The 25,096-nt window shown below is 34.8% G+C and overlaps 1 protein-coding gene across 1 annotated transcript; it reads right to left on the reverse strand.

Moving 5' to 3' along the window:
* Positions 1-2,630: 2,630 nt before the first annotated feature.
* Positions 2,631-24,803, reverse strand: LOC128994996 (GATA zinc finger domain-containing protein 14-like). The gene is made up of 6 exons (XM_054419861.1): positions 24,744-24,803; positions 10,977-11,016; positions 8,447-8,622; positions 7,437-7,572; positions 6,300-6,498; positions 2,631-5,142 (listed from the first exon to the last, which is right to left on the reverse strand). Exons 2-6 carry the CDS (start codon positions 11,005-11,007, stop codon positions 3,525-3,527), a joined length of 2,160 nt encoding a protein of 719 aa, XP_054275836.1. The 5' UTR covers positions 11,008-11,016; positions 24,744-24,803; the 3' UTR covers positions 2,631-3,524.
* Positions 24,804-25,096: the final 293 nt, after the last annotated feature.

The following is a 25,096-nucleotide window of genomic DNA, read 5'->3' on the forward strand; positions in this document are numbered from 1 at the left end:
AGCCTGTACAATATTGATTGATTGTGTAGTGTAGTCGGGTGATTAAAGAGCAAATCACTGTCATGTCTACAGTTTTACAACCTAGGATAGTATCTGATATCCGTGTTGAGCAATCCCAGTTTTACTGGAAAATATTAACTATTGGTGAGAAAACCCTTGAAGAAATATAAAAACTTCTTGCATGCACCTTTCATAAATGTTGTGTTTGTGGTGCTGTTTGCTGTTACCATGAGTTTGACTGCTTTTACCTGATTCTCTTCATGACCTTAACACAGCGATAGTAAAAACTTATCGTTCTGACTTCCATTTTGTTTTACAAATTTAGCGCTTTACAATATATACAGGACTATTATTGGAGTTAGGAAGCATAATTTTCTTTAACAGATTTGTTTCAAGGGAGTAGTTTTTCTCTTGTCCATCATTAAGTTCCCATATATGTTCATTTATAATCAAATTAACTTAAATCAGAGCTATTTATTTATTTACATAACAAGTGACTCCACCCTAATGGGTGATTACGTCAAACCCCCTAAATTCATCTTGCGACTCCCCTAAGACCTACACTAAGTATTCCCTTAGCTCCAATCACCCGAAAGCCACAAACATAATACAATGATTTTACTACATCAAAATCCACTGAATTTTGTTGATTTGAGCTGGCCTTGATGAGTGGTGCGGATTCAGAGCGGGGCCCCTTACTACCAAAAAAATTGTATTCCAACAATGATAACTAACAAACACCTCAATAATATTAATATTTATACTCCCGCCTTTTTCCTATTTTCATAATTGAAAAAAATTTCTTTTAAAAATTGGTTCTATTTTATTCCAAGAACGGTCTCCCCGAGGTGCGGGGTTCTGTTCGACGTCACCTTGATGAGTGGTGCGGATTCAGAGCGGGGCCCCTTACTACCAAAAAAATTGTATTCCAACAATGATAACTAACAAACACCTCAATAATATTAATATTTATACTCCCGCCTTTTTCCTATTTTCATAATTGAAAAAAATTTCTTTTAAAAATTGGTTCTATTTTATTCCAAGAACGGTCTCCCCGAGGTGCGGGGTCCTGTTCGACGCCACCTTTCGCTAATGCCGGCTCATTAAATACACTGAACATTTACGGCAAAAGGAATCTATACCAGCTAGTAGGTAAGGTGAACAATATGACTGTAAATTCTTTCGTTTTTGCCCGCAGGAGTTTTCTTGGATTAAACCATACTCTTGATCAAGTGATCAGGGGAAAATGCCCTCCTCTAAAACGTAATTGATTTTTCACCTTTGAAAAAAATTATTGTTGGATGTCTAAAAGCCAGGATTTTTGAGGAGCCTTTTTTTGTTACTTTTACTGCTACTGTTACTGTTACAGTTACTGTTACTTTGTATCCTATTGGTTGATGGAAATCGTATATTTTTTTTGGCCTGAGGGATCTTACTAAGGAGGAGGGGGGCATTTCGGCCAAATTCCTTGGTGTCCGGCTGGATCCTATTCTTTCTTGGTTGGATCACTCATCGGAATTGTGCATGAGATTGGCTTGTGACATTTTTGCTCTAAGAAGACTCTGTGGCGTCGTCTCGCAAAATGTAGTTAGAACAGCTTACTTTGGTTTATTTCATGCTAAGATTACTTATGGTTTGATTGTCTGGGGCAGTGCCTCAGCATCAAAAGATGTTTTCATCCTACAAAAACGTGCCGTTCGAATCATTGCTGGAGTTCATTATAAAACTCACTGTAAACCATGGTTTGTTCATTTAAAAATTTTAACTCTTTATTCTGCCTTTATTCTGCAAAACTTGCTATTCATCAAAGATCAACCAGATTTGGTGCATAATAATGACGTGCACTCTTACAACACCAGAATAAGACATGACTTACAATTGCCTTATGTTAGATTAAGTAAATCAATGAAAAAGCCATCTGTACTAGCCATAAGGTTATTTAATAAGCTACCCCTTGCTATTAGGGACATGAACATTATTTAATTTAAAACTGTTGTAATTAGGTTCTTACTTGCAAATGCATTCTATTCAATTGATTAATATTTGACAAAAAAATTGACTTGCAATGATTTTGTGTAAGATGGGCGAGCCCTTTGTTCAATTCATTATTGTATAGATTATATATTGTAACCTGACATATCCAATGTATTCAAAAGAATATCTAACGGAAATAAAGATCTTATCTTATCTTATCGTATAGCTATAATATGTTCACAAAATTTAGGTGGTTGTATGGGTTTGAAGAAATCTATCCTCTCCACTTGATCCTTTAAAACACACTTCACATTAAAACACTTACCTTTAAAACAATAGGCCATTGTACTGCCGAAACGTCAGCATTCAGCTGTAAAATGTCCATTAGCAAAAAAGTAATGGGGTAACTTCAACTTAAATCTCCTAAATTTTGTGAACGGAATATAGTCTAAATACTGCTTATGGTCTCCAGGACTCCAGGATTTGACTGTGGGGTTCTAGAATAGAAGCTCCGTGCACCAACCACTATTCTAGCCATGTCATTTTCTTCTTCTTCAGGTTCCACAAAATTATTCAACAAAGTAGCTCATTCATAAAATGTTGTTGTTTGTCAGGAAGGCCTTAAAAGTAAGAAATAGGGTTTATAAACAGACAGGTTTAACAAAATGTACCTTTAATCAGTACAAAATTACAAAACTAGATTCTTATCACTATGTCATTGCTTATTGCACATAATTTATATACATATCGATAGATTACATAGGAGTCCACAGTGTCATGGCGGGTGCCAAGTAAGTAGAGCAGTTTATTTGACAACACTGAATATAATTCGATAAGCTAAATTTGTTGTAAAATTACTCACACTATATAATGGTAATACTTTCCCCATTTCAAAACACATAGATCACAATAAACTGAGCGCTCATCATTTCCAAATTACACGATTAATAAATTCAGTACTTAATGCAAGTGGATTTTACAATTTCCAATAGAATATTTTGGCATTTTTCTTATCAAATAACTTAAGTTATGCTTTAGTAACTGTAACTGGCCTTGTCCACAAAATATTTTGAATGAAATATTCATATCAATGTTTAATGAGAATGAAATGCGTTTTAAAGTATGTGTAGCTTGTAGCTAATACACCATAACGGTTGTTAGTATTTGTAGATTTTAAAATGATTCTATGATTTCGATGAGTGATAGACTATGTTAATGCATTAAAATAAAAATACATTTCAATTATATACAAATACTACAATTGTGTCAATTCTGTACCAATTTCAAAGTAACCAGTTAAACATTACTAAGATATGAGACAGAATTGAAATTTTTTGATTGTAGTAGTTTAACTACTGAGATAGGTTAAAATGTATTGAGCCTAGATAACCACCTTTTATAGTACCATATTTGATTTAGTTTTGATTTATTGTATATATACATAGAATTTACAATAAATATAGGCACTATACATTTGGTAGATTAGGATTCACTTTTAATCCTTTGCTTGCAAGAGCATAATCAAGAGGCAGATGCTGCAATTCTATAATTTACTGAGGGGTAGTTCTGCTGCCTTTATGTGAAGTTGTCCTGCTAAATTCTTCTCCAATAGTGTCGATTCCATCGTACTCAGATCCCGTGCCTTCGTCGTAGTAAGCGTAGTCGTAAGAGGCGTCCTTCTCTTTGGTCACTGTAGGTTTGGGAGCGACAGTGCCTTCCGGAGCCTTGCTGAACGGCCTGGGTTGAGGAGAAGCAGCAGTGGTAGACTGGGCGTAGTAAGCGTTGCCTCGGCTAGCAGGTTGGTACGTGGTTGGATTCTGTTGGAAAGGTTTGACTGTCGTCTGCGATTTTGTCGTTTGGAACTGTTTGGGAGAGCTGTAAAACTTGGATGTTGGTTTCTGTGTGGTTTGAGGGTTGGCAAAGTTGTATCCGGCCGAGAGTGTTGCGTTGAAGCCTCCGGCAGGCTTCTGGTAGCTCTTGGCGATGGCGTTGAGGTCGCTGGGTCTGATGTTGGAGCTGGGAGCAGTCTTCAGAGATTCTCCTTGGCTAGGCTCGTCGTAGTTGTCGTTACCCTTGTAGGAGTTGTAAGGGTTGTAGTTTGCAGTGGAAGGTCCAGCGGCATTCACGTTGTAGTTGAACTGGTTCTTAGTTTGCTGGTAGACGTTTGCAGAGCTGTCGTAGTATTTCTGTGTGTCAGGGGCAAATGTAGTGGAGTAAGCCACAACCGGAGTGTTGGTTGAAGTCTTGTAGTAGTTGTCGTAGTTGGCTGTGGTCTGCTTCTGGTAGTAGTTCTGTTTCAGCGTGGTAGCGTCGTAGTTAGAGTTAGCATTAACAGTACTAGGAGAGTTGTATGCTGCTTGGAAGTTGTTTGTGTTTTGGGGTTGGTAGTTGTTGTTCTGATAGTTGTTGAAGCCTGTTGAGGGTTGTTGGCTTGCTCTATTCTGGTAAGCGTTATAGACAGTTGAGGCAGGAGTCGAAGTCTGTTGGTTGTAGTTGAACTGGGGAGCGACAGTCGTCGGTGTCTGGTAGTAGTTTGTCTTGTAGTTTGTAGGAGCAGCAGTTGTTGATGTCTGGTAGTTGTAGTTGGTTTTGTAGTTTGTAGGAGCAGCAGTAGAGGATTGAGTTTTGGTTGAGTAGAAGTTTTGGTTGTAAGCTGGTGCTGCTGTTGATTGCTGGTAGTAGTTGGTTCCTCTGAAGTTGTTGTTTTGGTTGTAGTTGTTAAACGCAGGGGCAGCTGTTGTTGTTACCTCCGGTGCAGCGTTTGTGGAGACAACCGGTTTCTTGTTGAAGGCAAAGTTCTGGTTTCCTCTGAATCTCTGGAAGTCCTGAGGAGTTGGCTGTTGCTGGTTATTGTTGTTGAATCTCTGGTTGTTGTAGTTGTTGTTATTGGGTGGGGCAGTGGTGGGGTAGTTCTCTGTGGTGGTGGTTGGTCGGTTTCTCTGTACAGTGTTGTAACGGTTGTAGAAAACTGTTGTGGTTGTGGTAGGAGCTTCAGTTGGGGCTTGGGTCACCGGCCTCTTTCCTGTCAGTAACTTTCTCACTTGGTTTTTGTTCTTCTTCTTGTTCTTGATCAGCTCTTGTTCTTTGACTGATGGAGCAACATAGTCATCGTCAGGATCTTCCTTGCCCTTGTTTCTATTGCTGAAGAAGTTGCTTGAGCTGCTTCCCCTGCAATACAAATTGTAAATATTAGTAATGTATCTCTATAAGCCAACTCTAACCTGTTGAAAATCTATTTTGCTCATTTAAGAAGCTCATGTAAGATAATAACCCTAACATCAGTCCACCAGACCAATTACAGCTTAAAAATGGACTTTGGGACTGCACAAGAATATAGAATGTTCCGGTTAAAAAAAGGTGTAACCAAAAATAGGTCCTTGGTGTTCTTATAAACTTGTCTTTTAAGTTTGGGTCTCACATTCACCACATCTGCGGCAAAGCTTCGGATGCTCAAAATGATCTCCACTCTACAATATACTGTTTGAGTATATCCATGACTTCCTTTGTGTGCCAACAACTAGAATACATATTTTGTAATCTGCTCGCCTTTTTCACTATCCTCGTTTCGTCCCTATACGGGAAGAATGAGCGTACATCATACTAATATTATAAATGTGAAAGTTTGTGTGTTTGTTTGTTTATTTGTTTGCTTGTTTGTTTGTTTGAAGTTCAATCACGCATTAACTACTGGTCGGATTGTGTTGAAATTTGGTATGATGATAGCTCACATTCACATTCCCGATTAACATATAGACACATTCTTACCTCAAAAATCCTTTCGGGCTCCGCCCCAGTGGCTCTAGAGTTTCCCATGTTAACCTTATGAGTATTCATGTTTAAAAGGAATTAAATAATTTTGCCAGCTGTTTCAACTACACAGTTTGTTTCTATGATATTCAATAGCATTAAAAGATTATACGGTTTACCAACAGGGAGCAGCACCATTAGTTCTTTATACATTTATGACAACAGCTAATTTGAACCAAGCAGCAACAAAAACCTGAGTGTGAGAACTTTACTTCTTTCTATTATTTAGGTGAAGTGGTAGAACATTATGGCTATGGTAAATATTCTATATACTATAGTATACCGTAGATTATAGTAAACCAAATTTTCTCAAAACGTGTCCTCTCTCATTGCAAATGCAAAGCACGAGTATTTAACTACAACTACAATAAGCAATATATACCTACCAACCCTGTACGAAGGACGGGTACTCAGCTAGTCTAGTTTATATATGCGACTTGTGTCAGGATTAATTTAAATTCACCAATGAACGTTTTAATAACAAATATTTCAGCTAGACAATAAATGATTATATTAACCTGAGAAGATCCTGAGAGACTCGTTTGTCACCAGCATCAGCTCGCTGCAAGTACAGATCGTCATCAGACTCCCCGACGGCATTGTTGATGGGGGCATGAGGGCGGTGGGGCTTGGGAGGATGCGGGGCAATACGTGGGGCACTGCTAGGACCCAGAGGGATGGGTGTGGCCTTCACTGGGTTGAAGTTGTTGTCCTGACCTGCAGCAGCAAGAAATCATCAGTCACAATTTCGTTTGTATTATTGTTTACAATGTTTGGTATTATGTATTTTATTCTTACTAGGTTTCTTTCCTTCTTACTAGGTATTCAAAGATACTTTAAGTTGGTTTTCCTAAGCGCAGAGGCAGAACTCAAAAGCAGAAAGCAGAGTCCACTCTCCTCTTCGTTTAGGTAACTTAATGATACCGTTTCTTAGAAGCAAAGCGGATCACTACTGGACACCAAAAAAATTGCTTTTCCTACAGTTACCTAACAATGTACATGTTCTCTCACTGATTTGAGAAAGCAAAGTGGCCAATTTGCTCATCAGTGAGACAATGTTAACATTGTCTCACTCTAATTACTTTGTCTCACTCCAGATTTGCAACGTGAAGGCACGAAATAGTGAGCGCGTAACATGCAGGCAACGTCGTATGCGCGCGAAATACGTTGGCAGCACTGGCTGTAAATCAGCTGGTCAGCTGTTGTACTGTTGTATTTGTCACTTCACATTAAATGATATATTAAAAGTTCACTTCTGTGTAAAAATAGGTTATGTTTCTTCACCAATTTATTTGTTTTATGGTAACTGTAGGAAAAGTATAATGTGCAACTCGAGTTCAAAGTACAATTGCCTCACTCGAGAAACCATTCCTCACTCGCCTACGGCTCGTGAGTAAGGATTTCTCTCGAGTGAGTCAATTGCTCACTTTTCTCACTAGTTGCACAAATAACTATTTCCCCCAACTCCGCTTTCTACATTCTGTTCCCCGCATCTGCGCCTAGGAAAACCCAGCTTAACATATAACAAATTATCAGTTACACCAATGAAAACTGATCAGTTGAGAAATTTATCCAATGAATTTTTAACTTCCATGATATCTTTTTATAGCAAAACCTAAAAGTATACAGTGTCAGTTTAACAGCTGATTACTAACTCAGACGGAAGAGGTCAAAGTTGTCGCTGTAGAACAGAGTGGATGCCTCACAATCAATGTTGTACCAGTCATCACAGATCTGGTTCTCTTGGTCAAAGGCTGTGTCATTGGGACACAGGAACCTGAAGTCTTGTACCTGAAATACATAAGAAAATTTGTCATTAATCTGTGTGGTATCTAAACCGATAAACAGGTTTTTATCAATTTTTTATCTAAGAATGGTGTGCAGCTAAAAAAGTCACAATCTGGAAGAAGTGTATGAGGAGCTTTGTTACTTTATAATTTTTAACATTTTATTTGAAATATGCTATCAAACACAAATGAATTCTAGAAGATGACAAAGTATGTTCTAGTGATCTTAATAGTTTATTTCCTCCCCTTACCTGTTAGAGTAACTCAGCTATTCATGGTAGTAATGTCTTTTACATGTATCAATATAAAATAAAGGAATGTAACTTAGTCTGACTCTGACTATTAAAACCGATAACTATTTAGCTTACTAGCCAGCTATTGAGCTGTTAATTATAGTCGGTTCACAAAATTTAGGCGGTTTAAGGGGGAGGTTCCCCCACCACTTTTTTTGGATTAATCTGTATATCAGCTGACCAGATGTTGGCTGTTGTTTCTGTTATAAGCTAGCGTTAGGTGGAGGGGCTGGAATCTCTTCCTCTCAAACCAAAAATCCAACACCTCCCCTCGCCATCCTATCCTACAATGCTCACGGTAGAGGAAGGGGTTGTTCTCTGTAAGATAGGAATTTCCGCATAGTGCCCGCTTTTCAGGCCCCTCCTTGTTTGTCACAAGTATATTTCCGGCACAACATACCAGAGCTGAAAGCACATGGTCGTCCCATAAGCAAGTTTCCTCTGCACCTTACTTATCTGTGTTGGTATGAATCGCTCTCGTCTCCTACACTTGATTTCTGATAACTTCTACCTACCCCACCCAAGTAAACAACCCAGCTCAACCACAACTTAACATACTTGTACTCATAAACCAATGACACTCACCCCCACACCAGCAACACGCACACAAACGTGGAACATCTGACAGTCTGTCTCCGGGTCTGAGTAGTATCCTCCGACGATCTTGTCGTAGCAGGAAAAGGAAGTCTGGATGTCTGGCATCTCATCTAGGGAATAGTTGGGAGGTCTTCTCTGGGCTAGAGCTACCCCCACCACCAAAGCTGTTGGAACACAGGGAATATTGTTAGCAGAGCTAGAGAAAGCGGAAAGTCGTCAGTTCCCTTAAGTTAGAATCTTGATGGTTCAAACGTTGATTCAGCTGTCATTGATCATTGGGCTTTCAATAAATGGTCCTGGGTAGAGGAAAAGTTGGTCTTAGTGAGTTACAAAACTGCCATCCCATTTATTCAAAACTCCATTTGCTCAACTTTACCTAATACGAACTTTGGCGTGTCTGCATCTAAACCTAAAAAATCTTAAAATCTAATCTAGGTGTATGACTTAATATTGCAACGGACACACCCTTCATATTGTGTTTGGTCACTGTATATAAGTTTGTGGAATTTTACACTATTTGCATGTTCAAACCTCGGTCTGTTTCACTACCCCAATGTTGACCTTTACTTTGATAGCCAAATCGATATATTTATAAATTACAAAATAGCAGCTGGGCTCAAAATTCACTCCACTTGGAATCTAATGAGGAGAATTCAGATTTGAAGGCAAGCAGCATTACTACTCAGCAGTGATGGAAAGAACTGGCCCCAGAAATTTTGACACCTACCACTGCTTTCTCAGAAATGAGTGGGGAGAGAGGTCGCTTCAACTTCGGTAGCCCTTGCCACATACGATTTTATAGCATATATAATGTTCGAGACAAATATAGGCCTATTGGTTTTAGTTGTATGTGTTCAGAAAGTTCTAGAGGAGCATGTTGGTTATTATAGTCGTTATAGTGTGTGACTTCAGTTCCCGAGGCCCCGGGCTCAAATCCTGCCAAACCACCAATGGATTTTATCTAAGTGATAAGGCCGCAACTAGCCTGAAATAATGTGAAAAACAATCCCAGGCTCGCTCCTAGCATCTTAGGATAAAACATAGTTCACAAGGTTACAAGATATTGCTTCTGGGCCGAATTATAAACGTAAAAATCATTTTAAATAATCAAATTAATGCCACTACTTTAGAAATAATTTAAAAATTTATGAGATTAAATTAAACTGTTAGCTATCAAAATAACCTATTAAGGTAATTTCGTGATTGTCTCTTGTTCTAAATATAGCTTGTGAGGATTTCGTTTGTTTAAGCTGCATGACTAGGAGTTCTATATTCGTAGGCCTTCACAGGTTTTATTACTGCTTCTTTTAAGTTTTTTTTCAACACACCGTCAAAACTCACGAGAATTGTTTGCATTCAAAATTCAGTGTAATTAATGGAAACAATAACATGTATCAGCAAACAATGCGCCACGCCGATGACGCAAAGCACAAGGATGAGCCGTGGAATGTGTTGTGAACTTTACTGAATCCTACTTTCACCGAGGTCAAAGCATTATACAACACGCACACACACATTGACAATAGTACACAGGCACACGCGCATTGGTGACACGACACAGAAACACACGGACATCGAAGTGTGAAGCTTTTTGATGGTTCGAAACTGGGCCCAGCTGTTCCTGATCATTTTGTTTTAAACTGACTAATGAAACAGCTGATCTTAGTCAGTATGCTACACATTGCATCACACTCCATTCTACACCCCTTTCAGTTGTATTTGGGTTAAAATACACATATAGGTGGCGTCCGTATCTCAAATTTTAATGATAATGGCGATAAAAACGAAATTAGATCCAGATGGCTCAGATAATTGGACGTTTAAATAGTCTTATCGAAAGAACCAGTATATTTTAATCATTAACAAAGCTATCATTTCATTAATTTTACACTAATCTTCACCCTAAAATGTACAACCTGTTGTTTCGGGATCTACATTGTGATAACACAGACACACACACGCACACATTGACAGTAGACAGATATCGGTGAAAGCATAACCACGACATGAAAAATTTATCCCTACAAAAGCAAATTATTATGAACACGAACAGCTCATATTCAATATACTGAATCGGAGCTATAAAAATTGTGATACAATAAAAACTACAGTAGAAAGATGAACTATAGCATTTAATTATCACGAGCACAGAAAATCAACTTATGTTTCATTCAAAAATGCATTTTAAATCCATAAAAGTTATTTGAGAATCACTTGAATTGATACCAAAATTCCAACATGGTATATAACTGTTTGTCTAGACAATAAATTAAGAACTGTTAGAAATCGGCTAATGGGTTTTTCTTTATTTCCTTGATTGATACTTAAATTTAAAAATCACTTTAAGCTTATAAAACAAATGATAACTTCAAGTTTGTGGAATGTATAGCTTAAACAAAATAATCTGCATTTTTCACTCAATGCACTGATTATTACATGGCGTTCAAGTAATGTATTTATGTAAATCATAACTAACTAGTTAAGTAGTTTTACAAATGTAAATAACTAAACAACTTACCTAACACGCATATCGTTGTTTGTAACCCCATGTCTTATTCCTGAAACAAACATAAAAGTAAAAATACTTTTCTCATAAATGAAATTATGTATTATTTTGTAAACTGTTATTTATTTGACGAAAGTAAGAAATGGAGAATATTGTTGGAGACATTTCAGCGACATAGAAAAACTTGAAATGAATAATCATCTTCATCTTTTATATCACAGCAAAACTGTTGGCTCTAAAAAATAAATGCTTAACGTAAACAAACGTATAAATATGAAATTTGTAATCAGGAGCCTAATGGACGCAGTTGAAAAACATTTTTACGAACCTGGAGAATTTTTTCATGGCCAACGCCATCGGGAAACGGTTTGTAATATCACTTTAGACTAAAACCATATACATAATTAGCTCCAATGTACCTTGCAGTATACAGGGTGTCACAAAAAAGTGTGATGGGCTATACAGGACCTAATTCTACATGCAAAAATAAGTCAAAAATGAAGAATAACATTTTTTGGATTTCGGCTTAGTTTAGCCGTAATCCGCCATTTTGTTTTTTGGGGAAAATATTTATTATTTCAAAATCCCTTTGAGATATTTTTACGAAACTTGGCAAAATTGTTTATACTATAGTAAGTAACATTTATAAAAAAAATTATTACCTATTTTAACTTTCCAAATTTAAAAATGGCGGCCGTTTGAATTTTTTAATGCCAAATTTAATGAAAACCGGTACCTAAATCAAAATTATGTAAGACACAAAAGTTTTAGTATTTATTATGACAAATCCAACAACTCAAAAATAAATAAAATCGGTTCATAAATAAAGAAGCTGTGTTTATTTTAGTAATTTAGACTGAAATTACTTAATACGTTACATAAATTAATACATTACATTTAATACATTTTAATATTAATAATTTCAGTCTAAATTACTAAAATAAACACAGCTTCTTTATTTATGAACCGATTTTATTCATTTTTATTTTGTTGGATTTGTCACAATAAATACCAAAACTTTTGTGTCTTACAAAATTTTGATTTAGGTACCGGTTTTCATGAAATTTGGCATTAAAAAATTCAAACGGCCGCCATTTTTAAATTTGGAAAGTTAAAATAATATTTTTTTTTATAAATGTTACTTACTATAGTGTAAACAATTTTGCCAAGTTTCGTAAAAACATCTCAAAGGGATTTTGAAATAATAAATATTTCCCCAAAAAACAAAATGGCGGATTACGGCTAAACTAAGCCGAAATCCAAAAAAATTTATACTTCATTTTTGACTTATTTTTGCATGTAGAATTAGGTCCTGTATAGCCCATCACACTTTTTTGTGACACCCTGTATGTTCCCTTTATCATGTTTTTATTTACCCATTTCACCATTAAGATGAAGCCCATAAGAAAAATGTGTTCTAGAGCACAGTCTTGTGTAAAAGTTTTCCATTTTAATACAGCTAAAAATAAAGAAATTAGATGTTTTAGAAATTATTTTGAATATATACTGTTTGACAATGAGAAATAATATAGGCTCGATCATACCCCCTTGTGGTGTAACTTTCCCACCCTACATATCGTATTGACCCAGTATTATTATCATCGTTTTTTATACACTTACAACGAGAAATAATATCGGCTCTACCACACCACCTTGTGGTGTACCTTTCCCGCCCTACATACACTATTGACCCAGTATTAGTATAATCACACACGGACAATCCCGATCCTGATCCGCAGGTCCTTGAACATCCAACATCCTCCCACGTCCTTCACCCCCCCCCTCCCCCCTGGATCCCTTCACTCTGCTAATATAATTACGACCGACGCTCCTAATTGATTCCTTCTCGTGTTTCGCAATCCTCAATGGCTACCGTAATCTTTATGGTGCTAATGGCAACGTTTGTGTCATCCGTTTGTTTATGGTGAAAACTGTTTTGACACGCGAACTAGTCTAATGGCTACAGACACGATGGTGTAATTCTTTTCTCGACGTTTGAGTCGCTGAAACTTAGCCTAATTGTTTAGAATTTAAAGTTTGCAGGTGGGTCAGATAAGGTTTTAGAGCTATTTGATGAGTAAGGTGGCTACGAAATTCCATAAGCCTAAATTTGCGGATTTTTCACTGGGGAGTTTGCCAACATAGCGAACATTTTCGTAGTCTTAGATTCTTCTTTGCTATTATTTTTTGTTTATAAGTAAATGGACCTTTAACTTAATGTGGTCATCGAACTATCAGCATCGAGTCACGATATTATCACTTAGCTAAAAGTATTTTTGTGTTTGACGGGATTCGGACACGAGTCTTCCGTCTTGAATGGCTCACTCCACACATCACAACTGCGGTGCCCCAAAAAGCCAGTACATTATTACAGTAAATATACGTCAATGCTACATGTCGATATCTATAAATCATTAATAGGCAGGTTTAACTGATTTGGTTTAATTTAACTACCATTGCTTTTTTAACGTTTCTTCCTTATTAGACTGATTTTATATATTGTTTTGTTTCATGTACAATGTTTATAGTACTAAATCCATTTATTGCACCATATTTAGACAGTTATCCTTTATATTGATTTGTGCCTCTGCTATGTTTCTGCTTTCATATCGAATAATTAATATGAAAGAATTTAAATAACACACGATTGGTGTAGTAAAAGTGACCTCCATGAAGGTCATACAATGATTTATTGCAAAATTTAATAAAATGTTTTAGAGCATAATGGATATTGTGTAATTTTAGAATTCTTAAATGTAACAAGCGTAACCTTAATAGTTTAGGATCACAATAATACCTATTAAAAAAGGTTGTATGGCTTATAGTGTTGGGAGTTCTCCAATACAGAAACGTATCACCTTCCAGATTTATTTATTATTATATTTTTTAGGTGATTGGTGGGTTTTGAGCCCAAGACTTCCATCTTCTAACCACTAGACAATTATACGTCATACTTATAAAATCCACGGTCGCAAATCATATAGATTAATTATAATACACATTTTACCATGAAGAACAATGTTTTTTAAACTACTAGAACGAAACCGAACGAAAAACCGACAACAACAACTTAAGTATGATTGACTTTCAACACTGTTTCAAAAACTCACTCTAACCCAGATAGTTCTGACACAAGAAAGAAAGGCGGTGAAAGAAACTCCCTCCATTACAGAACAAACGCAAAGATGGCGAGCTATCACAACACATCCAGGAAGATATAGTTATGTCACTGTAAACAAATGCCCTCCATTGAAAACCTCCATTACAACTCATTCGGGCCATTCTTCTTTGGCCAGTATTATTCTTGCGGTTTGTTTTGTAGTTGCATGCAAGCGAGTAGAGTTAAATAATGTTTCTAGGTTTTGGATGATGTTCATTAAGTTTTCCCCCGCGAGAAGATAGAGTTTAGGTACAGTTTAAGAAATTTAAATTTCTTTCCTGTACTGATTACTTTGGAAAATATTTGTACTGGTTTATTCTAAACCTCGTATATAGTTCTTTTTTCGTCCATTTAATGAATTGCTGGTATGTAATTTCATACCTTTGTTTCGATTTCGGTGGCAAAAGGTTCGCACAAACGGTTTGTCCTCTCATTTCCACCTCGTCAACTTCACTTTCACTAAATGACATTTTTAAATCAGTTTCATCTACCTTCCTTTATCTTCCACCAACTTAGGTTAAGAATACGCGAGTATCAACAAGAACAAGTCGGATCAACAATTAAAGTTGTCAACTGATCAGCTGTTTAGTTGACGTTCGAAGCATTACAATTTTACTTATTTTCTCTCAATCCTTGAACCTCATTGGTCCATTACCCGTGTTGTTATGAGAAAAACTATGCTGTTATGAAATGAAACTATGCTGTTATGAAAGTAAACAGCTGTTAAGTGAAACTTTTCAATTCTAAGAACTGAAGTGAAACGGCTACTTTAAAAAATGGTCGTAGGTAAAATATGTTAATCTTTATTTACTAATAATTTTTGGATAGTAAATAAGACACTATTTGGTTTAAAATATTGTTGAATGACAATAACCCTGCAAATCAGCTGATTTAACGATAAACCGTAAATTTGCAGGGTTTGCATCCAATTAGCAAATACTGATTTTGCAAGCATTTTATGGGTTCATCCACAAACTCTAAGGTTAATTTAATTTAGATGTCTTTTGAAGAAACAACAATACAGGTGTACACATTATGAAATATACAGTTCTTATCAAAGGGACGTGATAATTATGAGAAACCGTCAACCTACACTTACTTAGTGTACATTTATATTGTAGAAGATTTAAAACTATATTAAGAACAAATCAACTATTTGAAAAACGAATGAAATAAGAAATATATATATAAAGCACTGTTCTTTTCCCCTTGTCTTGTTGTCATATTATGTTCTAACGAAAATTAATTAGAAACTGAAAAACAGAAAACATTTAAGCTCTCTACCAAATACGATAGCTTGACCTATCAAAGTCAATTTACTACAGTGTCCATGAATATCAACACAACTTGTTGTATGCTCAACCCATGTTTAATTGCACATTTATTTTCATGCACTATTATGTGTGCAGACAGCACAGTTATCCGTGAGACGATCAGCGGTATGAGAACTGTGCTAATTAATGTACTACGTAACAACTGTGACGTCACAGTCCAGCTTCCGTGAGACAGGCTGTATGACTGTGGAGCTTCACTCTGAGATAAGCAGTCGTAGAAGTTTGGAAAATTGTGATCTTAAAAGGTGAATTTATACCAATGAAGGCTACAAATACTTGTTTTTCAGCTAGAATGCTACTGGGTTCAAACCTAAAGGTTAATTAGAATTCCAAATACCAAGTTACCAAAACAATAATTTTCGTCACTGGGGTTGTGAATCACCAAAACACACAAACGAACATGAATATTTAAGATAGAAATAGTAAAAAGGTCGCCGAGTCGATCCTGAGAAGTGTGTAGCTTTTTGATGTTTCTAAACTGGACCCAGCTGTCCTTGATCATTGGGCTTTAAATAAATGGTCATAACAGACGAAACAGCTGATCTTAGTCAGTAAAAAGCTACACAGATCATCACACACCATTCTACACCCATATTTGGGTTAAAATACGCACCCAGGTGGCGTCCCCATCTCATATCATGTGGTAGTAATAATCTATATTTAATACGCAAGCATGATTTTTGTGACAATTACTCCTCTGAAACTACTGGACCGATTGTCATGTTTTTGGTGTCATTGGAAAGAGCGTAGCGTGAAGTTGTGCAGGAAACTTTCTTTTTAGGGAAATAATGAGAGAGTGAGGCCCTGGAGCCCTTTAAAGTTTCGTATTTCTCCATAAGATTAACATTGGAAACAAGAATTGTTATGAAACTCCAGCTGTTGTCAGAAATCAAAAGTAAGAAGAAGAGCATAGGTTAATCCTAAACAGTCAATAAGTTTGCTAATATAGTATTATAACAGTTTGCTACAAATATTTACTTAGCAATTGCTCGAATTCGAGCAACAGGGACACTAGTAATAATAATTTGACAGTATATAGTTAGTTTAAGCCCTTATATCGTGTAAACATGATTCAGAGGCTGAAAATGTTTACATTTACACACTAAGGCTGGTATCAGTTGACATAATCAAAAAGAAATATCTATGGCTGGTCTGTATCAGTTTTATAAAATTTCGTTAAAAACTCAAATTACTTGCAGAAAATTTGGACATCGCTTGGTTGCAAGGCCAAATCTTAATTTCTAATCAGTTTAAAGGGTGTGGATTCTTGCTTTATCATCTGGTAAAGCTAGTGAGGGGTGATTGTTCAAGTTAACTAATTGATTAGCGTTGTTATACATTGGTTTCAACTATAATATAAAAGTGTTAAAGAAAATCAGATTCTTTTATTGTTTGGGTTTCAGCTTCCTTCGCGTAAAATAGTTTTTTTTATGTTAATGGCATAGCTATAGGTCTGTGGAAAAGTCAAAGGACTATTTCAAAACTATGGATGGTCGTTATACTCCAAATTAATAGAGTAAGTAAGGAACTTAAGGTAACACGCCAACACACTGGGATCCAACAGAAGTAAGTATAGGTTTTTGTTAGGTTAAACGTTATGTTTAGGCCTTACCAAGACAAAATGTTTAAAAAATGTATTTTTTAATTGGGAAAACTATTTTATGTGATTTACAGGCTATTCAATAAAATTAACAAAGAAAAAAGGACATTATGAAAATTCATTTTTTGTAAATATTAAGGTATATCCCGAGCTACCCTTATTGTCGTAATCAATGTTACCACCCTATTAACCAAAATATTATATTTATAGCTGTTCAATTACATATATTTGGTTATAAAATTTACATTATGTTCAATGACAATATGAAACTTAATTTTCTAACCTCAGTAGGCAGTTCGTTACAGCGTATTTTCTATTTCAGCCAATCATACGGTAATTATCTGAAAAACTTGCTGCTTACGGCATGATAGTTAAAATTACTTCACAAAAAAGCAGTGTCTAAGAACTATTTCTTTCGCGGAGGGAAGTGATATAATTAATACATTTACCAAAAAATTATTCCCGCGTAAGGATTAATCAGTATTTGATCTGATACCTAAGCCTGAGATTGTTAAGGGACACGAAATAAAAGTTTTAATCATTTGAGGACAAAATAGTATATTTCATACCTAGGGTCGAAAATGAGGTTTTGCTGGCTCGGGATAGTTTTTAAGCTATCTTGCCAGCAAAACCATTTTGGTCCGTGGTACGAACGCGATTTTACACCGCCTATTACCGCTATTCACCACAGAAATAATGCACACTGATAGTCAATACAACTTTAAGGTTATGTAAAGAAATAATTTGAGGAATCAGCAAAAATAATAATAAATAGTTGCTAGGCAGTGGTGAAAATAAAACAATTCCATTGCATTGCTATGGATACTGATTGTGTATTTAAAGCGGGCAGCTGATTTTGCGGCCCTAAGGGATATAAAAACCTGCTCGGTCCCCAATGACGATGACAGCTGGCATGGCTAGCAAAACGTAACTTTCAGCCACCAATTAACGTATGTAAAACAGCTAAAAACATCATAGTGTGGTGAAAAAGAATTATACAATAACCGAAAAGCCATGTTGTACACAACAATTAACACGGTGTATTATAATGTATAGGATGCAGTGTCTTTATTTTCCTGATATGTATTTAACTTATGTAGAGTATTTTGAAACATATAACTAAATTTAAATGTTCAACAAGGCCAATAATAATTTGTTTTATTCACAAGTGCTTACGAAAACTAGGTTTCCATCAGGCTGTGTTTACAGTACACTAGCTAAACAAATTTCGAAAGCGCTTATGAATAAAACAAATGATTACATATTGGCCTTGTTGAACATTTAAATTTAGTTGTACATTTCATTATTAATTGCCAATATCTCCAATATGTAGAGTATTTTAACAATTATATCATCAATCAAAACAAATAATATTACAGTAACTATTAAATTAATGATTTGAAAAAAAAAATAACTAGCAGAAAACTATAACTAAACATTTTAAAACGTTGAAATATTCACAAGTGTCATTAAAACCTGAAATATCGTAAACTATTTTACTAAACTATTTATTTTTTTACATTTTAACTTCCAATTATTTCAAACACTAAGATACAACGGCGCCGGCAGCAATTCAGGTACAGGCATGTTCTGCAGGGTTTGCGTCGTAATTGTGTTGAAGGCGCTACCGTTTGTAAGGGACTACAGTAGTGTGCTGTAACACAATCACTGGGTATGGCCGTAATCACTACATCACTAAGTTACTACTACATCACTAGGTATTATCACAGTGCTAGATTAGTCTATGTAATTATTTTTGACGGTTGTAGGCCTATACATTTTTATCATGAAACTAATGTATTCTTAAATACGCTATGGAACAAGTTTTGGCCTGTAACGGTTATAAATTGTATTTTCTCAATAAAATTAATTCTGATTTAAGTATTTTATTCTGATTTAAAAAAATTTTTGTAACAACACAAAACTTTGTATAAACGATCAAACAAAAAGCTAAAGTGTTTGAAGGCTTGTTAGACTTGATAGTGGTTAGTGTATCAACAACAGTTAATAGTTTAATTTGGTAAAGTGGGCTATGTTATATCAAAATTCTAAGGAGAGGAAATTCTAAGGAGAGGAAGTGTTTCTGTAGTAGATTATTTGTTTTACCGAATTATTATACCATTAATAACCTTTAAAGCCATATAGATATCATTTGTAGCAATATCTTATTATCCTATTATGAAAAGTTAAATTTATACAGATTGGAGGATTAGTTGTATTTACTAAGTTACTGAGTAAATTATTAATACTAGCTGTAAGTGGTTACTTAAAATTGAGGATACTAATCGTAGCCAAAACCAAAAAATTACAGCACTATAATAAGAGTTAAAAATAATTTTTAATTGTTTGACAGTTTTTTTGTTACTTTTGAATAAACGAATCTGTATAAAGTCAGTCAATAATACTAGAGGTCTTCTTTACGTAAACCTTTTAATTATATTTACCATAGTTAGTTATATAGCTTTTAATCTATATCATACTAATATCAAAAATGTGAAACTTTGTTTTTGTTTGTTTGAAGTTCAATCACGCATTAACTACTGGTCGGATTGGGTTGACATTTGGTATGATGATAGCTCTTATTCCCAACTAACGTATAGACATTCTTATCTCAAAAATCCTATCGGGCTCCACCCCAGTGGCTCTAGAGTTTGCCAAGTTAACCTTATGAGTATTCATAACTAAAATTAATTAAAGGATTTTACCAGCTGTTTCAACTGCACAAGTTGGTTCTATGATATGCAATAGCATTAAAAGGTTATAAGGATTAACAACGGGGAGCAGCTGCACTATTAATTATTTTTGAATAATTATTATATTACTATAAAAAAGCTGTGAGAACTTAACTTTTTCCAATTGTTTAGGTGCTGTGGTAGAACATTATGGCTATGGTACATGTGCTATACTATAGTATACCGTAAATTATAGTAAACCAAATTTTCTTAAAACGTGTCCTCTCCCATTGCAAACGCAAAGCAGGAGTATAACTGCAATAAGCATTAATACTTATAAGCCAACCCCGTACGAAGGACGTGGGTAGTTGTATATAATCTATTGTTACAAGTTTTAATTCGATCGTATGTATATTTTATTAGTTTTAATAATATAGATGTATGAGAGTATCCAATAAACTACATTGCCGCCTAAAATGTACCTTGCATATTCAAAAAGGGTAGTATTATTTTTAAAACACACTAAGTTATCTATTTAGCACTACTATCTATTTAGCAACCTTTAAAACCCCATTACAAGCGTCAATAACATTTAATATACAAATTTAAACAATTTTATATCCATCTTAAAGTTAAAATATTTCTAGTTCTACTAGCATAGAGAGAGCAATATTGGTAACAGTGGTAAACTCAAAACGTTTAAATAATGTTGTATACCCGTCATTGAAGTTTGTTACTGATTAAACGAAAAATTAGAATTGTCAAACTTAACCAATTTTGTTTATAATGAAATTCATAATATAATATTTATATTTTTGTTGGAGTTAGCCACTTTGTTCACAAAATTTAGGCGGTTTGAGGGAACGTTCCCTGCCACTTTTTGTTATTTAATGAATGTTGCCAATGACTATACATTGAAGAGACTTCCCATGTAATGTAAAAATTTGAAGCCAAACACTTGGTGCAATCTGTTGAGATGATCTACCAACTAATGACAATATTCTGTGTTAAGTGATAAATCAATCAGCTGTTCGCTATGATACAGCATTGATTTTAATGAATATTTAACACAAAACACAAGTAACCTCTGGTGAGATGGTCCTGAACTCCTTCTATTTCCTTGGCTTCAAATATTTACATTACATGGAAAGTATATTTTGTGTAGTCAATTATGTAGCTTAATCAGCTGTCGAGTTATTATTTTAAAGGTAAGTGGATAGATTTCTTCCCTTAACCACCTAAATATTGTGGACGAAATATTAGTTCCGTACATCTCGATTTAACTACCAAACATTTAACATTTAAAAATATTTTAGACTCAAGTCGTAATTGAACCGTTGCACAAAGTACACAAAACACTGTCAAATACATTAGAAATAGAAATGCACTTCACCGATTGAGAGTTTGCCCTTGATCTCTGTCACAAAGAGATTTCTCATGTATGAAAGAGCACTTCCAGTTCAAGTCATCCTTGTTGAAAAAGAAGGAAAGTCAGCGACAGATTAACGACCTGGGGTTTGTCAATTCATCTTGATATCCTACTGGGATATTGTGTGACTAAGTGTTGAAGAAAGTTATATTAGTGCTTGTTACCCTCTCAGTGTGGTGAAAATGTCTATAGAGTATATCCAGCACTGTGCAAATCGAAATTTGTATATAATACACTACATGATTCCCCATTGATAATTATTGAGAGTTTTTTTTAACTTTATTGATTTTGTAATATTTATCTAAGCGAATTTCAATTTACCTGGCTGGATTTTTACTAAAATACTCCCTTAAAAGTGTCAGACTTATTTCCTACTTAAAACATTAATTGTAATGAGTACTTAGGTTTGCTGCTACAGGGAATGTATTAATGTGTTTATTTCTCGAAATGTTGATAGCTTAGTATAAAATAAATATATCGGCAAAATTTGATTAAAATATATCCATAAACAAGCAAACTACAATAGTTGATTTATTCTCCATAAGAATAACATGGGAATTTTTAATTTAATTTTTTTTATTATCTCCGTAACCGCTAGGCATACAACAACGCTCCAACATACAAAATTATTTCTTTTTTAAGCTTTTTTAAATTGTTTGAAAGGAAATTTATTGTGAAATTTTGTGTTCGTAAACTCGTTCGAATAAACGTAGGTTTACACGTTTGTACCGAATTTAATCAATATAGGATCATGTTTGCTCGAATTATCGTGCTAAAGGACATAATTATATGTATACTGACAGGTTATATATGAATTTGTACGGAGGGTGTTTTTGGCCTCTGGGGACCTCAAAACGGAAAAGTAAATCGGCCCCGGGTCTAGGTCTTACTTCATAGTAAGACCTAGATCTGGGGTCGATCTCATGACTTACGGTAATAGCTTATTCCCTATATAGGAAATTCGCTATAAATTAAACTAGTCGTTGTTTTGAGTTAAAACGCGTAGCAAATTATAACAAATTAATGCAATTTTTCTTATTTAAATAGCTATAGTCGATCATAATTTCAAAAGAAGTGTTCACACCAATAGTTTTGGAAATCACACAATACCTATTTAGAGAACTATTAATAACAAAATTTGTTTCTACACGTCTTTCAAGAATTCGTAAAATAGTTCGTTTAGTGATATTTAGAAGGGGTTATCTCAGTGTTTAAGGATTCAATATAGAAACATTTACTTGACTATTAGTACAATTTCCCGCATTTTGCCACCCCAACTTTCTGTTATACTTGTAAATCCCGTCTATGGGGAAATGTATATTTATTTGAATAAATGAATGAATGAATTTATTCCACCACACATATAAAATTACACAACCAATACACAAAAAGGAAAAAGGTTTTATGCAAAACTAAACTATTTAACTATAACTACTTAGCTATATAAATGTGTCAAAGGTTGTTCCTATCTATTTATATAATACTATTACAATGAAAAAAGTATTTTAACTGTAAATAATTATTATTATAGATTTGACAAGAATGCAAGTTAGAAAGGTTTACGTGTGCATGCATATCTGTTTATATCATTTTCTTATGACTACAAAGGAGTGATTTCATAATATCTTACACCTAAATAAACTGCCAAAGTGATATTATTAAGTTGATTATTATATGATTTTAGTACATACAAGTATACATACTGATCAGTTATGAAGTTGTGGTTTAATAGTTACAATGAAAATTGTTGAGCCAACGTTGTCAAATAATCGAAAATAATAAACTATCATATATTTTGTAAATTTAAACCGTGTTATTAGTGACTAAATGTTTACAAATAAATCTTCTAAAATGATGTATCAAGCGATTAGGTTTTAAAATTCTTTTTTTATATCTGTTACTTATATTTTTAATAAGTTTATCAATTTTGTTTACAATAAAAAAATAGTTTTCACGTAAAAGCAGCATATTTAGTATAACGCGATATTTCTGATAAAATCGGGTAATCATCAACTGTGCAACATTCTAGGAATTAAAAGTAGTTAATATGCGATGTTTTGCAATTCACTGCTAGCTGATTTTTCAGTTATATTATAACTAGTACTGTTGATAAAATCGATATTCAATTGAAATTTATAAACCCCTTTACAACATTCTTTTCTGCACTATCTTTTTACAGGTTTCTGTTCAATTAAATGTATTCGGACTTACACAATTTTAAAGTGTTATAATATAATATTCAGATATACTAAAGTGACAATAGTTCGACTCTTTCCTCCACTAGGTGGATTTTATGTATACACATAAATTTATAAATATGTTTTCTTCTTCTTTCTTTTTTATAAAAGAGGTTGGCGGCCTCTTTTAACCTTGCATTTGCCCGTCCACATAGACTACAGATCTGTGCGTGGAACGTATCCAGCAAAGCAAGGGGTAAGCCGGTACAGTACAAAGGTGAACTGTACTGATAAAAGTTAGTGGCAGTGACCAGGATCCGAACCCACGACACTGCTGCCTTGGGCCCGAAGTCCGCGACGCTACCGACTGAGCCACCGACTCACCAAATTGAGTTACATATATTGATCAATATAGGACTTATAACTTTACAGAAGCAATTTCGTGTTTATCTCAAACACTTTTCGGCACCTAAACAACTTCGTATAAAGTGGCTTGGAAGCCTTGATAATAAATATTCTAAGAGTTTATCGAATATATCTCAATATACTACTTTTACCCCTGAAATCGAGTTTTATATTAGTTCACGACATTCTTCGTCTTGTGGTCCCTAAGATCAACAATTATAAATTTAGTTACGCACATTACAAATCCATGTGTTTAAATTAGGTCTAATCTTTTGTGGAACAACTTCCCGTTAAACTCCATAATTTTGAAGCAGTTCTCGACTGTATTACATATTAAAATATGTAAAATATGTATATATATAATCGATTTGCACACCACCTCTCGTATAAGACTCCCTTATACCAATGCGTAGCTCCCTTTTCCTTTATGTACATAAGGGATGTAATGTACTTAAGGCTTATGCTTTACGTAGCTCCAACTGACAACGAAAAATCTGTAATTATTTTTGGACTGAGTAAACTCTAACAGACACAAAATCTCAAGCATATTGCATAAGTATATGTAAAATTGTATGCGTAAATTGTTTCCATATTGCCCCTTGCACTTTACGAACTAATCCATCCGTCAACAAATATGTAAACATTTAAGAACGCAAAATTTAAAAAAATTGTAAACCCCAAGAGTTATAAGTAAGTATAAAATATTACACAACAACACCATTTTCATGCCATAACTCTCTCAACCCTTATATTTTACATGTGTCTCATTCCGAAAATTTTTTTTAAAGATCATTTGTTTAGATAAAAACCCAAAACCTCGTGAATTAATAGCTGTAAAATTTATTTCTTCACACCCCTTTTCATAAAGTCACTAATACTTCGTATGGCCTTTTTAGGCATCAACAAAAATCTGTCAACATTTTTGGAAGGATCTACCTAACAAAACTCTCAAAACTGTGAGCCCCATTGTACACTATCCACAGAGAACATACAAGTACCAACCTGTTCAGGTGAGGTATCCAACACACTGCACGGTCTTCACGATACAGACTGAGGGACCCGTGGACGACCCTAGGCCGCGACTCCTCCATTACGTCATACTTTCTCCGTCTCATCCCCCCTCCCCCTCCTCCCACGACCACTGTTTGTTTAATTAATCACCTATTGATTCCAGGAGCTTATGGTTTGGCGTGTGACTTGCGGCATTTTAGGTTCCTGAACGTGTGGTTTTGAAATTCATTTAGTGAGGTTCTTGAAAGGTTCATGCATTAATTACGCCAAAGAGTTCCTTAATTGCACCAAGCCCTCAAAGGGTCCCAAAAAATGTTCCTCAGTTGTGCCAAACCTAAGGCAGG

This window comes from Macrosteles quadrilineatus, unplaced genomic scaffold, assembly GCF_028750875.1.
Source record: "Macrosteles quadrilineatus isolate MER2022 unplaced genomic scaffold, UCM_ALF_1.0 Scaffold_5__1_contigs__length_97177068, whole genome shotgun sequence".
NCBI lineage: Eukaryota > Metazoa > Arthropoda > Insecta > Hemiptera > Cicadellidae > Macrosteles > Macrosteles quadrilineatus.

What these genes read in the sequence shown, in the direction of transcription:
- LOC128994996 (XM_054419861.1), bottom strand. Translation starts at nt 11,007, where the DNA reads ATGGGGTTACAAACAACGATATGCGTGTTAG. An exon ending in TGCGTGTTGCTGGTGTGGGG is followed by an intron (nt 7,573 to 8,446) that starts GTGAGTGTCATT and finishes TATGTATTTCAG; the next exon opens with GTACAAGACTTCAGGTTCCT. An exon ending in GTCTCTCAGGATCTTCTCAG is followed by an intron (nt 5,143 to 6,299) that starts GTTAATATAATC and finishes TTTGTATTGCAG; the next exon opens with GGGAAGCAGCTCAAGCAACT.